The sequence below is a fragment of the Coregonus lavaretus genome (genome assembly GCF_964263955.1).
Source record: "Coregonus lavaretus genome assembly, chromosome: 10".
Classification (NCBI taxonomy): Eukaryota; Metazoa; Chordata; class Actinopteri; order Salmoniformes; family Salmonidae; genus Coregonus; species Coregonus lavaretus.
The window spans coordinates 10,072,988-10,091,204 of NC_139997.1; the positions used below are offsets into that span (position 1 = coordinate 10,072,988).

The 18,217-nt window shown below is 48.3% G+C and overlaps 1 protein-coding gene across 1 annotated transcript in view; it reads left to right on the forward strand.

The window, feature by feature from the left end:
- Positions 1-18,217, forward strand: part of LOC311136166 (exosome RNA helicase MTR4-like) — a 58,170-nt gene that overhangs the window by 14,958 nt on the left and 24,995 nt on the right. Inside the window, exons 11-18 of the mRNA XM_084170257.1 lie at positions 1,528-1,607; positions 2,872-2,982; positions 3,261-3,362; positions 9,417-9,542; positions 15,650-15,800; positions 16,359-16,531; positions 16,772-16,840; positions 17,164-17,292. Coding sequence (XP_084026383.1) covers positions 1,528-1,607; positions 2,872-2,982; positions 3,261-3,362; positions 9,417-9,542; positions 15,650-15,800; positions 16,359-16,531; positions 16,772-16,840; positions 17,164-17,292 — 941 coding nt within the window. The remainder of the gene's footprint in view (positions 1-1,527; positions 1,608-2,871; positions 2,983-3,260; positions 3,363-9,416; positions 9,543-15,649; positions 15,801-16,358; positions 16,532-16,771; positions 16,841-17,163; positions 17,293-18,217) is intronic.

Below are 18,217 nucleotides of genomic sequence, written 5' to 3' on the forward strand. Positions count from 1 at the left end.
AGAAAGAGGAGAGCCTCGTGCGTCAGTCTTTCTCTTCTGTCTCTTCCTCCTTCTGACCCCCGCCCCTCTCTTTCTCCCCCCCCCACCCCCCTCTAATGAACTACTCTGGCTGGGGTTTAATCCTTTATGACTCATTGTTTCTGGGCTGTGTTTATGGAACTGTCAGGCATGGCCTTTACTCTGTGACACTGGTCCTGGAATCAACCAACAGCACCACAGACTGACTGGCTCTATGATGAGTAGCCACACGTTAAAGTGTCTGCTGCTGACTAATTGACTGATGAAGTGTCGCATTCTTATATAAGTAGTCTATCACTTGACCAGGCTGCCAAGAGCATCAGACAGACTGGCTCTATGAAAACGTCATATGTTTCAGTTTCTCAGGCTTACCTGGATGTCATCTGATAAACTGTATAGTGTAGTGTCTGTGTAGTGTCTCTATAGTGCCTGTAAAGTGTGGTGGCTGCATAGTGTGGTGGCTGCATAGTGTGGTGGCTGCATAGTGTGGTGGCTGCATAGTGTGGTGTCTGGGCCCCGTGTAGCTCAGTTGGTAGAGCATGGCGCTTGCATCGCCAGGGTTGTGGGTTCGTTTCCCACGGGGGGCCAGTATGAAAATGTATGCACTCACTAACTGTAAGTCGCTCTGGATAAGAGCGTCTGCTAAATGACTAAAATGTAACATGTCTGTGTGGTGTCTGTATGGTGTGGTGTCTGTATGGTGTGATGTCTGTATAGTGTGGTGTCTGTATGGTGTGGTGTCTGTGTGGTGTCTGTATGGTGTGGTGTGGTGTCTGTATGGTGTGGTGTCTGTATGGTGTGGTGTCTGTATGGTGTGGTGTCTGTGTGGTGTCTGTATGGTGTGGTGTCTGTATGGTGTGGTGTCTGTATGGTGTGGTGTCTGTATGGTGTGGAGTCTGTATGGTGTGGAGTCTGTATGGTGTGGAGTCTGTATGGTGTGGAGTCTGTATGGTGTGGAGTCTGTATGGTGTGGAGTCTGTATGGTAATGTGACCATGGCATCTAGTATCTGTATAGCGGTGTGAATACATTTACATTTGAGTCATTTAGCAGACTCCCTTATCCAGAGCGACTTACAGGAGCAATTAGGGTTAAGTGCCTTGCTCAAGGGCACATCGACAATGTTTCGGCTCGTGGATTCGAACCAGCAACCTTTCGGTTACTGGCCCAACGCTCTGCGTGGCAGATATGTGGTTGTGTGAGGACACCAACCGTAAGCCCGTTCTCTCTCTGGTTCTTTCAGTTCCAGACTCTGTACTTTTACAGTCTGCTCTGCTACATTGTTCTCAGACAAAACACACACTACCAGTACGAAAATGTATGCACTCACTACTGCAAGTTGCTCCGGATAAGAGCGTCTGCTAAATGACAAATGTAAATGTAGAAGGCGGGCGGATGTTGAGCTTTGGAGTGACTCCACTCCGTCTGTGAGGTGAGAGAGGCTACGCTACACACGTCTCATGGTCAACTGTCCCACTGAATATGCAAATGTCCCATTTTGTTTTTCCAGATGAGGAGAAGAAGCTTGTAGAGGAAGTGTTTAACAACGCTGTAGACTGTCTGTCGGACGATGACAAGAAGCTGCCTCAGGTGAGTCGTTGGTTGATTGATTTGAACATTAAATACACACGCACACTGAAAGGAGTCTGATTTGCTTGTTTGCAATACATGCTGTTCTCACTTAAATTAGTGATTTGTTAGCCTTCTTCTGGCACCTTGTAAGCCATTAACTTTTCCCCATTTCTTTCAGCGACCTTTTATGGACGGCGCTCTCATCACGCTAAGCTTTTAACTGCTGTGAAGCATCGCCATTTCATACACGCCACACAGCCATTTCATACACGCCACACAGCCATTTCATACACGCCACACAGCCATTTCATACACGCCACACAGCCATTTCATACACGCCACACAGCCATTTCATACACGCCACACAGCCATTTCATACACGCCACACAGCCATTTCATGCAAGCCATACAATGTCAATAGAGGCACAAGAAATGACTCCTGTCGTGTTGAACTCCACTCCAATAAATAAGTCTGTGAAAATTGGGTCTCCTTGATGTGTGGTCGTCTATGGCTATTATAACTTCACCACACGAGCCACGGCAAAGAGCAACGTGAAGAGCTTGTTCTGAAATGGCTCAGCTCGGTGACATGCTGAGATATTTTGGAGGTTCTGAAAGTCGATTCTTTATAAGAAGGAGCCTGTAAAAGTTTCCACCACACTCCGTGGCTCGTGCTGGTGGCTTTGATTATACACACACACACACAGTATTTCCCTTAATACCGTTAGTTCAGGCTGTATTGGATATGTTCTCCTGTGGTTGTTTTTGATCGTGTCGTTTTAGCAGGTAGCCTAGCGATTTAAGACAATTGGGCCAGTAACCGAAAGGTTGCTGGTTCGAATCCCCAAGCCGACTAAGTAAAAAGCTGCCGACTTACCCTTGAGCAAGGCACTTAACCCTAATTGTTCCTGTAAGTCGCTCTGGAAAGAGTGTCTGCTAAGTGACTAAAATGTAAAATTATACTGAGCGGCGGTCGTTGGTGTGTAGTGTAGTAGAGATGTCAGAAGGCTGCTGCATTATGAAGGCCGGCTCAGAAGGTTTAATGGTCACAACCATGTGTGTGGCTCTGCTAGGGTCAGAGGAGGATAGAGGGACTAGTTCTATTATTCAGATGGATGGCTGGCCAAGCTAGTGTGAACAGTAAAAATACCATTTAATTGATCTGACTTTGTATGGCTTCACTGATTTCTACAGTGTCCTTTCTTTGACATATGTTAGTGTGTCTTTGACAAGAAACGTGTTATCTTAATCAAATCTGATTATTCTTGCTGTGTGTTTCCAGGTAGAGAATGTTGTACCCCTACTGAAGAGAGGTATAGGAATTCATCACGGGGGACTGCTCCCCATCCTGAAGGAAACCATCGAGATCCTCTTCTCTGAGGGGCTAATTAAGGTAGGCCTTGCCGGTCTGGAACTCACTTTAAATTATACAGGACTTTGTCATTCACTAGAACCCTTTTCCAGATGTCACTCTGACCCCCAACCATTCTGTGCTGGCTTGGATATTGTCCTTTCCAGCACGGTTCCAGCAACTATTATGGATGCTACCAGACCAGCACAGTACACCTCGGCTAATCTCAGCTCAATAGGGTGAAAAGGCTATAGCCATTCCTGTGTGTTTCATTAGGAGTGAGTTTGTTAAATGTGATGTTATTGATCCTCTCTCCACAGGCGTTGTTCGCCACAGAGACCTTTGCCATGGGCATCAACATGCCTGCCCGCACCGTCCTGTTCACCAGCGCACGCAAGTTTGACGGCAAAGACTTCCGCTGGGTAACACTCCTTTTAATTAGCCAGACTACCACTGGGTAACACTCCTTTTAATAAGCCAGACTACCGCTGGGTAACACTCCTTTTAATAAGCCAGACTACCGCTGGGTAACACTCCTTTTAATAAGCCAGACTTCCGCTGGGTAACACTCCTTTTAATAAGCCAGACTACCGCTGGGTAATGTTCCTTTTAATTAGCCAGACTACCGCTGGGTAACACTCCTTTTAATAAGCCAGACTACCGCTGGGTAACACTCCTTTTAATAAGCCAGACTACCGCTTGGTAACACTCCTTTTAATAAGCCAGACTACCGCTGGGTAACACTCCTTTTAATAAGCCAGACTACCGCTGGGTAACACTCCTTTTAATAAGCCAGACTTCCGCTGGGTAACACTCCTTTTAATAAGCCAGACTACCGCTGGGTAACGCTCCTTTTAATAAGCTTAGACTACCGCTGGGTAACACTCCTTTTAAATAAGACAGACTACCGCTGGGTAACACTCCTTTTAAATAAGCCAGACTTCCGCTGGGTAACACTCCTTTTAAATAAGCCAGACTTCCGCTGGGTAACACTCCTTTTAAATAAGCCAGACTTCCGACTGGGTAACACTCCTTTTTAATAAGCCAGACTCCCGCTGGGTAACACTCCTTTTTAATAAGCCAGACTGACTCACTACTTATTTGTTATTTCCTGGAGGAACATAGCCCGCTGTACTGTCATAGTATTCCCCCTCCAGAATGAAGTGTCCAGTTGATTTTCCAACCTGTCTGTAACTGGCTAAACACAGACCTGTGATTGTACCACGTTGGTCAAGACAGGGTCACTCCAGTATGTCAGTGACTGACCGTATCCTCATGGGGACATTTTCTTCATTACAGTTTCATCACTCCCTGGAATGATTAATAGCCTTCATTAGGTTGGGCTCAACTCAATAGCCGTGTGTCTCTATGTGGGTAATTCCTGCTATGTTACAACCAGACTGACGGATGAGCCCAGGGTTAACTTGATGTAGTGCAGAGCTCTTCTCTCTGTCTGACAGGTCATCATTTCCGTTGTGTGTGTGCATTGACGCCTTTATAAGGCCGTGGAGGGAGCCACGTATTGTTTATGTGAGGAGCTTGGGGCCACGGGGCCGGCCGTGAATCAAGCTGTTGGGAATGAAAGGGCCAGATCATTACACCTCGGGCTCGGAGAGGGAGAGGAGGGAGGGAAAGGGTGGGGAGGAAGGAAGGAGAGAAAGGGTGGGGGGGTGGGGGGGAAAGGATGTGGGTGGAGGAGGGATTGGGGGGGGAGGAGAGAGGGAGTAAGGATGGGGGGAGGAGGGAGGGAGTAAGGATGGGGGGGAGGAGGGAGGGAGTAAGGATGGGGGGAGGAGGGAGAGAGAGAGAGAGGATGGGGGGGAGGAGGGAGAGAGAGAATGGATGGGGAGGAGGAGGGAGGGAGGGAGAAAGGATGGGGGGGAGGAGGAGGAGGGAGGGAGGGAGGGAGAAAGGATGGGGGGGAGGAGGAGGGAGAAAGGATGGGGGGGGGAGGAGGGAGGGAGGGAGAAAGGGTGGGGAGGGAACGGGCTGTCCAAGAGGCTCACGAGAAACATCTGGTGTGGTAGAACTGGTGCCAGAACACCATGCATGCAGTCAAGGCTTCCCCATCTCTCCTTCCATCTCCCTCTCTCCCCGTCTCTCCTTCCATCTCTCCTCTCCCCGTCTCTCCTTCCATCTCTCCTCTCCCCGTCTCTCCTTCCATCTCTCCTCTCCCCGTCTCTCCTTCCATCTCTCCTCTCCCCGTCTCTCCTTCCATCTCTCCTCTCCCCGTCTCTCCTTCCATCTCTCCTCTCCCCGTCTCTCCTTCCATCTCTCCTCTCCCCGTCTCTCCTTCCATCTCTCCTATCCCTGTCTCTCCTTCCATCGCTCCTCTCCCCGTCTCTCCTTCCATCTCTCCTCTCCCCGTCTCTCCTTCCATCGCTCCTCTCCCCGTCTCTCCTTCCATCTCTCCTCTCCCCGTCTCTCCTTCCATCTCTCCTCTCCCCGTCTCTCCTTCCATCTCTCCTTCCATCTCTCCTCTCCCCGTCTCTCCTCTCCCCGTCTCTCCTTCCATCTCTCCTTCCCTCCCTCCCTCCTTCCCCATCCCTCCTTCCCTCCCCCCATCTCTCCTTCCCCCCCTCCCCATCTCTCCTTCCCCCCCATCACTCCTTCCCCCATCACTCCATCTCACCTTCCCCCCATCTCTCCATCTCTCCATCTCTCCATCTCTCCTTCCCCCATCTCTCCTTCCCCCCATCTCTCCTTCCCTCCTCCCCATCTCTCCTTCCCTCCCTCCCATCTCTCCTTCCCTCCTCCCATCTCTCCTTCCCTCCCTCCCATCTCTCCTTCCCTCCCTCCCACTCTCCTTCCCTCCCTCCCATCTCTCCTTCCCTCCCTCCCATCTCTCCTTCCCTCCCCCACACTCCTCCCTCCCTCCCACCTCACCATCCCTCCCTCCCACCTCTCCTTCCCTCCCTCCCACCTCTCCCTTCCCACCTCTCCTTCCCTCCCATCTCTCCACCCACCCACCCTCCCACCCTCCCATCCACCCACCCACCCTCCCACCACTCCTTCCCACCCACCCTCCCATCTCTCCTTCCCACCCTCCATCTCTCCTTCCCTCCCTCCCATCTCTCTTCCCTCCCAATCCTCCTCCCACCACCTTCCCCAACTCTCCTTCCCTCCCACCCACCCTCCACCCATCACTCCTTCCCTCCCACCCATCACTCCTTCCCTCCCATCTCACCTTCCCTCCCTCCCTCCCAACACCCCACCCATCTCACCTTCCCACCCATCTCTCCCTCCCTCCCATCCTCACCCACCCACCCATCTCTCCCTCCCTCCCATCTCTCCTTCCCTCCCTTTCCCATCTCTCCTTCCCTCCCTCCCCATCTCTCCTTCCCTCCCTCCCCATCTCTCCATCCCACCCCCACACACCTTCCCATCTCACCCCATCTCTCCTTCCCATCTCTCCTTCCCTCCCACCCACCCCATCACACCATCCCACCCACCCACCCATCCTCCTTCCACCCTCCCTCCCTCCCATCTCTCCTTCCCTCTCACCTTCCCACCCACCCTCCCATCACTCCTTCCCTCCCACCCACCCATCTCACCTTCCCACCCTCCCACCCAATCCACCTTCCCTCCTCCTCCCATCACTCCATCCCTCCCTCCCTCCCACCCTCCCATCTCTCCTTCCCTCCCCTCCCACCCATCTCACCTTCCCACCCTCCCACCCCATCTCTCCTTCCCTCCCTCCCTCCCCATCTCTCCTTCCCTCCCTCCCTCCCCATCTCTCCTTCCCTCCCTCCCTCCCATCTCTCCTTCCCTCCCTCCCATCTCTCCCTCCCTCCCATCTCTCCTTCCTTCCCTCCCTCTCTCCCTCCCTCCCTCCCATCTCTCCTTCCCTCCCTCCCTCCCATCTCTCCTTCCCTCCCTCCCTCACATCTCTCCTTCCCTCCCTCCCTCCTTCCCTCCCTCCCATCTCTCCTTCCCTCCCTCCCATCTCTCCTTCCCTCCCATCTCTCCCTCCCTCCCATCTCTCCTTCCCTCCCTTTCCCATCTCTCCTTCCCTCCCTCCCCATCTCTCCTTCCCTCCCTCCCCATCTCTCCATCCCTCCCCCATCTCTCCTTCCCATCTCTCCCATCTCTCCTTCCCATCTCTCCTTCCCTCCCTCCCTCCCATCTCTCCTTCCCTCCCTCCCTCCCATCTCTCCTTCCCTCCCTCCCTCCCTCCCATCTCTCCTTCCCTCTCTCCTTCCCTCCCTCCCTCCCATCTCTCCTTCCCTCCCTCCCTCCCATCTCTCCTTCCCTCCCTCCCTCCCAATCCTCCTTCCCTCCTCCCTCCCATCTCTCCTTCCCTCCCTCCCTCCCTCCCTCCCATCTCTCCTTCCCTCCCTCCCTCCCATCTCTCCTTCCCTCCCTCCCTCCCATCTCTCCTTCCCTCCCTCCCTCCCATCTCTCCTTCCCTCCCTCCCTCCCATCTCTCCCTCTCTCCCTCCCTCCCATCTCTCCTTCCTTCCCTCCCTCTCTCCCTCCCTCCCTCCCACCCATCTCTCCTTCCCTCCCTCCCATCTCTCCTTCCCTCCCTCCCATCTCTCCTTCCCTCCCTCCCTCCCATCTCTCCTTCCCTCCCTCCCTCACATCTCTCCTTCCCTCCCTCCCTCCTTCCCTCCCTCCCATCTCTCCTTCCCTCCCTCCCTCCCTCCCATCTCTCCTTCCCTCCCTCCCTCCCTCCCTCCCTCCCTCCCTCCCTCCCTCCCTCCCTCCCTCCCTCCCTCCCTCCCTCCCTCCCTCCCATCTCTCCTTCCCTCCCTCCCTCCCATCTCTCCTTCCCTCCCTCCCTCCCATCTCTCCTTCCCTCCATCTCTCCCTCTCTCCCTCCCTCCCTCCCATCTCTCCTTCCCATCTCTCCCTCCCTCCCTCCCTCCCATCTCTCCTTCCCATCTCTCCTTACCTCCCTCCCCCATCTCTCCATCCCTCCCTCCCCATCTCTCCTTCCCACCCTCCCCCATCTCTCCTTCCCACCCTCCCCATCTCTCCTTCCCTTCTCCCTCATCTCTCCCTCCCTCCCCATCTCTCCTTCCCTCCCTGCTCTCTCTCCTTCCCTACCTCCCTCCCGTCTCTCCTTCCCTGCCTCCCTCCCGTCTCTCCCTCCCGTCTCTCCCTCCCTCCCTCCCATCTCTCCCTCCCTCCCTCCCATCTCTCCTTCCCTCCCTCCCCATCTCTCCTTCCCTCCCTCCCCCATCTCTCCTTCCCTCCCTCCCCATCTCTCCTCCCCATCTCTCCTTCCCTCCCTCCCCCATCTCTCCTTCCCTCCCTCCCCCATCTCTCCCTCCCTCCCCATCTCTCCTTCCCTGCCTCTCCTCTCTCCTTCCCCACCTCCCTCATCTCTCCTTCCCCCCTCCCTCATCTCTCCTTCCCCCCCTCCCTCCCTCATCTCTCCTTCCCCCCCTCCCTCCCTCATCTCTCCTTCCATCTCTCCCCATCTGTCCTTCCATCTCTCCCCAATATTCCTTCCATCTCTCCTTCCATCTTTCCTTCCCTCCCTCAGTAAATCCAGGGCCTCTTCGTGGGGTGAGTGCCCCCTCTTATCTCGCTCCATATGCTCCTCTTCCTCCATTCCTCCCTTCCTCCTTCCCCCTCTCAGAGATTTAAGAGGAGAGGAGCGTCCAGAACCAGTCTCATAATCAGGGCCTTATGATGTAGGGCACCAAAAATGCCCAAGAGATTATGATTGAATCTGAATGACGAAGGTATAAACACAGCTGTTCTGGTTATTTTCGTGGCAGAGAATGTTTATACAGTCAGAGACCAAAGGAAATCTGTTGATTAGCCGAATCAGGGCCATGTGTGTCAGGCAGCGTTAGTAAAGCAGAGGGTTTTAAAGCCAAGTGGCAAATCAAGCCATTCCAGCTCTCCTCCATGTTAATGTTCTGAAGAGGTGTTGCAACACCAGGGTAAAGTTTCAAGTTTTACTAGTCGTATGTATGGGATACACAATGGTATACAACGTCCAACGAAATGCTTACTTGCAGGTTCCTTCTCGACAATGCAACAACAATAAAAGTTAAGAATACAATCATAAAGTAAATTGGCTCAGTAGAATATAATAAACATTTTAGCGTAAGTATAATACAGGAAGCACAATTTATAATATTTACATGTGTTTGGGGGAATGGTAGGCAAGTATTGTAAATGTTGCATAAAATAAAAACAATCTACCTTCAGGAGCATACCCCCGCTGACTGTTCAAGCTCGTATTTGGTTCAGAAAAATGCATTTGAACATGTACATGTAGACCTCTAAAAATAATCATTGCGTCGACATATGACTCACGCATTCTGTACACATTTCTTTGAGTGACTAGAAACTAAAACAGTTTGCCTTGTTTCATTGGTCCTCCTCCTTATTCTCCTGTACATGACATCTCTGTGTGAATATTGACGTGGCTACGTGTGTGTTTGACAGATGTGTGACCGTTATTAGAGACCATATGTGTTGTGCACCTCTCTCTCTCTGTCTGTGTATGTTAGATCACGTCTGGCGAGTACATCCAGATGTCAGGCCGAGCTGGCAGGAGAGGGATGGATGAGAGAGGGATTGTTATCTTCATGGTTGATGAGAAGATGAGCCCTGCGGTGGGGAAACAGCTGCTCAAGGTACTACTGCCTCAACAGACTGCACACTGGGGCTTTAAATAACAGCCGTGTGTGGAACATATTCATAGAGATGAATCATTCTCATAGTTTATCTCCATGTGTATATGTACAGTGTCAATGCACACACAAATGATTGGGATGCCTGAAGTGTTGGCATTGATATATCTTTAGACGTTATACAGTGTACATACTAAGACAAATGTGTTATGAGTCCCTGTAGACTTGGGCCAGTTGTAAAACCCGTTCAGCACCAGACCAGTAACTCTTGGAACGTTGCAATAATATATAACCCCCTGTTGGGATGATGTCACAATGGTTCTCGTGCCAACACATCTCCCCAAGTGTTCTTAAAACGACTCAATCTCTCCCCTCCACACGCTGTCCAAGTGACATACAGGCTCTGTGATTGATTGCAATGAGGGGGGTGGAGAGAGTAATGGATTTACAAGAACAACCTGAGCCGACCCTCATATCCTCCTGAGCTGCAGTGGGAGAGTGAGTAACTCGTTTTGGGGTTGTGTACTGGGTCATAGAGCTCCTTCCCGGCCCTCGGATCATTTACGAACATGCTCCACAGCCAAACACAACCCCAAAGAAAAACATCTCCAGAAAAACATCTCCAAACCTGTAGCACCTTCCTGACCCTCGGGTCATTTACAAACTCACTCAGCCGCAACCAAACACTTCTCCTAAACTCTAAGGAGCTGTGATATAATCAGGTACCTAAGGACTCTTTGTTTGATTAACTGACTTACACGTTCAAACCTCAACCCCCTTCCTGATCCATTTTGGAGTTCTGTAGAAATTATGCATAGGGAGTCATGATATGATCAGGGACCTCTGGAGCCTTGGTTTGGTTAACTGGCACCTTAAACATCTTACTCTCCATGTGTTGAAGTTGTCTCTGGGATAAGTCAGTCCTCCATGTCTCTGCTCTGGTACCTTGGGTTGTTGGTCCTGAGTTGAGGTCCATTTAGGCTTGCACAACAGGGTCTTTAATGAGCCAAGGGGCAGTTTATCTTGGTCCTAACACATGACAGATTAATGGCAGGGAGTGAAATGTCCCATTTTAAATGATCTGGCCCCACTGTAGAAGATCTAATTTCTCTTCTTACTGTACTGTTGTAATCGCTCGCTGAGACTTTCGATTTGCGAAACTCAAACTGCCCTTGGCATTGTTGATGAGTGGTCTCAAACAGTTGAAACAATAACAAAGTGCCTTTCCTGTCACACTTTCGGTAAAAGCTGACGGATGGGGCTGGAGAAATGTAACCACTCTCATTCATAGAGCTATGGATGCAAGGGCTATCAAAATTATAGTTTTAACCATGTTTGTTTTCTGGCTATATATGGTTTGTTTACATTTACAAGCTTATATTTTGGGTTCTGATGGGGTAAGACAGCTCATGAGGCATTTAGACGTTATATTCTTCAAGAATCAATGGGTACATATCATAAATTTATATGTCCCGAAATGGATGTAGCAACTGTAGATTGCCCCTGTAAGTCCCTCACCAACAGCTGGTATTGATTTCAATGGCAGGGCATAACTCCACGTTCATGTTTCAGTCCCTCACCACAGGAGTTGTCAGTAGGACGTGATGACAATGTTTAACTGATTCAAGGTCTGTTCAGTTTAAACTGTACCATGAGTTGCTCAGCTCTCCTTATTACATGCATTGAATCAGTGTTGTAGTCAAACCCTCGATTTCAATTCAGTCAATTGATCTGAAATTCCAATGTTCCTCATTGAAAAGCATGACTTGGTCTTTTGTACCATACGTTCACGGAGTTACTCATCTTTCCTTATGACATGAGTGTCTACTGAATGATCAGCTGAATGACCATTTTCTTAGGACTGGGCGATAAGGCCTAGAAATCATATCAGATTATTTTCAAACTTGTGTGATTCACGATATACACTGCATTCGGAAAGTATTCAGACCCCTTGACTTTTTCCACATTTTGTTACGTTACCAGCACCCTCATTTATCTACACACAATACCCCATAATGACGAAGCGAAAACAGTTTTTTTGAAATATTTGCACATTTATAAAAGATTTAAACTGAAATATTACATTTACATAAGGATTCTGACCCATTACTCAGTACTTTGTTGAAGCACCTTTGGCAGCGATTACAGCCTCGAGTCTTCTTGGGTATGACACTACAAGCTTGGCACACCTGCATTTGGGGAGTTTCTCCCATTCTTCTCTGCAGATCCTCTCAAGCTCTGTCAGGTTGGATGGGGAGCATCGCTGCACAGCTATTTTCAGGTCTCTCCAGAGACGTTCGATCGGGTTCAAGTCCGGGCTCTGGCTGGGCCACTCAATGACATTCAGAGACTTGTCCCGAAGCCATTCCTGCGTTTTCTTGGCTGTGTGCTTAGGGTTGTTGTCCTGTTGGAAGGTGAACCTTCGCCCAAGTCTGAGGTCCTGAGCTCTCTGGAGCAGGTTTTCATCAAGGATCTCTCTGTACTTTGCTCCGTTCATCTTTCCCTCGATCCTGACTAGTCTCCCAGTCCCTGCCGCTGACAAACATCCCAAAAACAGCTGCCACCACCATGCTTCTCCATAGGGATGGTGCCAGGTTTCCTCCAGACGTGACGCTTGGTTTCCTCCAGACGTGACACTTGGCATTCAGGCCAAAGAGTTCAATCTTGGTTTCATCAGACCAGAGAATCTTGTTTCGCATGGTCTGAGAGTCCTTTAGGTGTCTTTTGGCAAACTCCAAGTGGGCTGTCGTGCCTTTTACTGAGGAGTGGCTTCCGCATGGCCACTCTACTATAAAGGCCTGATTTGTGCAGTGCTGCGGAGATGATTGTCTTTCTGAAAGGTTCCCCCATCTCCACAGAGGAACTCTGGAGCTCTGTCAGTGACCATCTGGTTCTTGGTCCCCTCCCTGACCAAGGCCCTTCTCCCCCGTTTGCTCAGTTTGGCCGGGCGGCCAGCTCTAGGAAGAGTCTTGGTGGTTCCAAACTTCTTCCATTTAAGAATGATGGAGGCCACTGTGTTCTTGGGGACCTTCAATGCTGCAGGACTTTTTTGGTACCCTTGCCCAGATCTGTGCCTCGACACAATCCTGTCTCGAAGCTCTATGGACAATTCCATCGACATCATGGCTTGGTTTTTGCTGTGACATGCACTCTCAACTGTGGGACCTTATATAGACAGGTGTGTGCCTTTCCAAATCATTACATTTACATTTTAGTCATTTAGCAGACGCTCTTATCCAGAGCGACTTACAGTTAGTGAGTGCATACATTTTTCATAGCTGTGGGATAGACAGGTGTGTGCCTTTCCAAATCATGTCCAATCAATTGAATTTACCACAGGTGGACTCCAATCAAGTTGTAGAAACATTTCAAGGATGATCAATGGAAACAGGATGCACCTGAGCTCAATTTCGAGTCTCATAGCAAAGGGTCTGAATACTTATGTAAATAAGGATTTTCTGTCTAAACCTGTTTTTGCTTCGTCATTATGGGGTATTGTGTGTAGATTGATGAGTAAAAAAATGTATTTAATACATTTTAGATTAAGGCTGTAACGTAACAACGTGGAGAAGGTGAAGATTTCTGAATACTTTCTGACTGCACTGTATATACAACAGTATGTGGACACCCCTTCAAATTAGTGGATTCGGCTATTTCAGCCACACCCGTTGCTGACAGGTGTATAAAATCGAGCACACAGCCATGCAATCTCCATAGACAAACATTGGCAGTATCATAGGACGACACTTTTCCAACAATTCAGTTGCCCCGGTCAACTGTAAGTGCTGTTATTGTGAAGTGGAAACGTCTAGGAGCCACTACAGCTCAGCCGCGAAGTGGTAGGCCACACAAGCTCAGAGAACGGGACCGCCGAGTGCTGGAGCACGTAGTGCGTAAATATCGCCTGTCCTCGGTTGCAACACTCCTTACCGAGTTCCAAATTGCCTCTGGAAGCAACGTCAGCACGAGAACTGTTCGTCGGGAGCTTGATGAAATTGGTTTCCATGGCCGAGCAGCCGCACCAAGCCTAAGATCACCATGCGCAATGCCAAACGTCGGCTGGAGTGGTGTAAAGCTCGCCATCATTGAATCTGGGTTTGGCGAATGCCAGGAGAATGCTACCTGCCCCAATGCATAGTGCCAACTGTAACGTTTGGTGGAGGAATAATTGTCTGGGGCTGTTTTTCATGGTTTGGGCTAGGCCCCTTAGTTCCAGTGAAGGGACATCTTAATGCTACAGCATACTATGACATTGTAGACAATTCTGTGCTTCCAACTTTGTGGAAACAGTTTGGGGAAGGCCCTTTCCTGTTTCAGCTTGACAATGCTCCTGTGCACAAGGCGAGGTCCAACCGGTTGGTCGACATTTTAAACATGTATTTTTCCATATACTGTATAGACACACCTAATAATAAAATTTTAATAAAATCATACGAGTCGGCAACCTTTCATGTGGAATGCCAATTTATCTTACCATTTCTACCAATCTTTGTGCAAGTTATAGTTTTCATATGCACATTTTCGTTGAATAGTTTAATTTAATTTATAATAACATCTTAAAATCATTGTCATGTGGTTAATGAAAATTCTATCCAAGTCTAAATGAAAATGATAACTTAAAAAGTTACTTCTATTGCCATTGCCAGCTATGCAAAATAGCCTACATAAAGCCAACAAATAAAAACTGCAGCCTGCAGGTAGAAAATATCCTGATAAAAATACATATCCTATAAATCACATTGGCTACGCATGGCCTGTCTGCAAGGAACTTGAAACGTTGTATCAACTATTAACTTGGGTCCAGTCTGAAGCTTGCACTAGCGAATTTGCAACATTGTGTAAAATATTCTGGGCCCTCAGTTTCCAGCACCAGTAAGCTCGGAACAGACACAACTAGGCTATTTGCGCAAGGGATAAGAAGCAATGCTTGACTTGGGCCGGAGCTGAGTTACGACACCTCAAATGTTCTACTTCTTGAGCACCTGTTCCGTTTTATAGAAGATCCTGCACCTAATTATAAACAGTACCAGCACCCAAAATGAGTACCGGAATCACTTTCAGTCCAAGTCAAGCACTGATAAGAAGTGCTAGTGAGTAGCCAGCTGATCTTTATACTTCAAGTTTAGCCTACTTGGATCAATTTGCTTGCAAACAAGGCAGAACAGGTGAATTGTTATGAACACCCTTCTGTCCATCTCCAACCATTTGAACAGCATGCTAGCCAGTCCAATTTGTTCAGATGTTGAAATCAATGGCCTACCTTATTTCTCAGAATGAGAAGTTACCAATTCCTTATATAATTGGGTTTTATGCTTATTACACATTTATAGAACAGACTAGACAGCTAGTATAAGTCTTTGGCTAAAATGCTGCTAGCGGTACGTGGAACCGCAAACTGAGCATACATTTTCCATAATCAATGTTCATTGATACTCCTGTTTTAGTAGTGTCTGCTCTGTGCGCAATTTGAGGAGTTGGGACATAAAAAGGGTATCGTTAGAAAGGTTAACTTCTCCTCTATTACAATAAAATTATGTCTCAATGTGATTTGGTGTCTATATGACTGATTCTGTTGGACCAAACCTCAAATGCAAATAGCGAGTTGAAACCGGTTGTCAGAGAGGAAGAAGTGATCTCTTAACTTTGTTGTTGTGAGTGGCAGGCGGAGGGGCTTGGCGTGTGTGTAAACCGAGAGGAAGAGGCAAAGCGAGATACTTCCCTCTCGCCAAAATCTGTCCAAAATAAGCCAAATGCGTTTCTATGGGCTTGTTTTGGACCTAAGTTTGTCACCTGCCTTTCAGCCATTGGGACAACGACTCCCATTATGAGGGCGGAGACATGAGCATCTCGTCATTATATACATATCTCTGGTGTAAATGGGAAGGTGCACAGCACAGAAGGCGCGAAGGAGATGAGACCAAAAAGACAACATGAGAACAAGCAGACATAAACGCTCATAAAAACAAAAAATACCAAAAACACGCATTCTATTTAATCGAATTCATTCAATATATCGCCCAGCCTTACTTCCTCTCCCCTGCTCCACCTCACCTACAATATGGTTCTCAACCTGCTGAATACCTACCTGTCTAACCTTCCTCTCTCCACAGGGCTCAGCTGACCCTCTCAACAGTGCCTTCCACCTCACCTACAACATGGTTCTCAACCTGTTGCGAGTGGAGGAGATCAACCCAGAGTACATGCTGGAGAAGTCCTTCTACCAGTTTCAGCACTACAGGGCTGTGCCCGGGGTCGTAGAGAGTGAGTACAGACAACTTCTCAAGTCTAGTCCTATATGTAATTCTCTGATCCTCTTTCATAGGAATTCTCCTGCCAGTGGTGCTTTATTCAAATGAATAGACGAGATTGATTTCAATAGACTGTTCAGTTGATTTGGTCTGGCTAAGTAAAGCTTTGTAAGTGCATGTTTTATCTTTGATCATCTGAACCCTATACACTGAGTGTACAAAACATGAACACCTGCTCTTTCCATGACATAGACTGACCAGGTGAATCCAGGTGAAAGCTATAATCCCTTACTGATGCCGCTTAGGGCTGGCCGGTAAACCGTATTTTACCTATACCGGTATTGATGCATGGACTGGCAAGCAATCATCTCAATATTAGGAAGGTGTTCTTAATGTTTTCTACACTGTGTACATGTCAACATCAGATGCTATTTCGGTATCGTTTGACCACTGCTGTGGACAATGTGTTCAGTTAGCTATGATCACCATAGAAATAGAATTAGAAGAGAGTACGGGAATCCCCATTCTAGTTTTTCTCTGGGTGTGATTGACCTCTGTTTGAACTCCACAGAGATGGCAAAGCTGGAAAAGATGTATAACGCCATAGAGATCCCCAACGAGGAGAGTGTGGTCACTTACTATAAGATCCGCCAGCAGTTGGCTAAACTGGGCAAAGAGATCGAAGAGTTCGTCCACAAACCCAAATACTGCCTTCCCTTCCTCCAGCCTGGCAGATTGGTCAAGGTTAGAAACAAATATCACTCATACCACAGCCTTCACCACCAACTGAAAACGTACTATATAACACAACCACATAGACAAAATGTGCTCCACCATTTCCCATCTACTTTGTCTTTATGTTCTGTTTAATAGGGCTTACGCAGATACAAGACATTATACCAACTTAGTTTTGCTCAGATAAGGAACTATAAGGGTTATTGCTGAACATACAGATGTGCCTATAACGTTGACCCTTTTTTACAGGTCAAAAACGAAGATGTTGACTTTGGATGGGGCGTGGTCGTTAATTTCTCAAAGAAGTCAAACGTCAAGGTAATAATAAAATAATAATAATAATAATATGCCATTTAGCAGACGCTTTTATCCAAAGTGACTTAGTCATGCGTGCATAAATGTTTGTGTATGGGTGGTCCCGGGGATCGAACCCACTACCCTGGCGTTACAAGCGCCGTTCTCTACCAGCTGAGCTACAGAGGACCATGAATGTTATCGGAGAATGTCTTTGAAAACATAACATTAGTATTTAAAGTAACTACAAAGTAGATCGTTTGTTATAGCTTGTGTTTTTATAGCGTGTGTGTTGTCCTTCAGCTTAGTGTCGTCCCCATGTTGAGTATGTATGTTTCCTTCTCCAGGCCAGTACAGGTGATGCAGACCCTCTCTACGTGGTGGAGGTGCTGGTCCACTGTAGTCAGGAGAGTGTGAAGAATGCAGCTACAGAGGCTGCAAAACCTGCTGCCACTGGGGAGAAGGGAGAAATGCAGGTGTGCATATGATGGGAGACCCCATGTCTATCAGAAATGGCTCCCTAGTCTAGCGCACTACTTTTGACCCTGTATGGCCTCACACAGGGTCATAGACTTAATAGGCACCAATTGAGAAATAGCCGATGTGTATGCATTGCTGTGACGACTGGACACTATATACTCCTAGTTTGGTGGTCAGCAGTAGGATGGAATCCTACATTGTGTTCTAGAATGTAGACCACACACAATCATTATGTGAGGGGTTACTAACTGTCCTTGAGACTGAAGGAAATCAAACATGGCCAAGTCGTTAATGGTCAAACTGCTGCTGTGCTGTGTCCTAGAGAGCTTCCCTCAAACTTAAAGCAACAACCACATCATTAAATGGAACACTGTTAGGCTATATTGTATCTCTATGGCAACATCTCTTGATTTTAAGAGCGAAATTATCTATAATTTTATCTAATTTAGAGCCATCTTAGACGTTCCTTCATTCTCACATTGAAACATACCATACATGGTGTGGTCGGGAAAAATGGCCCTCGTTCAAAACATTTGGTTTTGTAACCCTCCCTGTAATATAAACACCTTCCAAACTTAGTTCATATTCACACACTTGTCCCACAGTGTTATTTTTTATCTGATTGCATTAGCTGTTGCTGCTGCACATTTGAGTTAAGTTTGCCTGGCTTAATTGACCAATAGAACAGCCCCTAAAGTACAAACCCCGCCCACCACCTGGCACTCCAGGCAGGCTAAAAGCATACACTCAAAGTATTTGAAAGATGTCAAATAGTATTTGAACCCAGGTCTGCCAAATTCCATGCATTAAAACTGCCTCTCCGGTTACGGCACATTTGTCCTCCATTGTACACTAGTCCCTTTAGAGTCCCAGTGTCTTGTGGTATTTAGTGCTGTCATCCAGTCCTAAACTCCTCTGAGC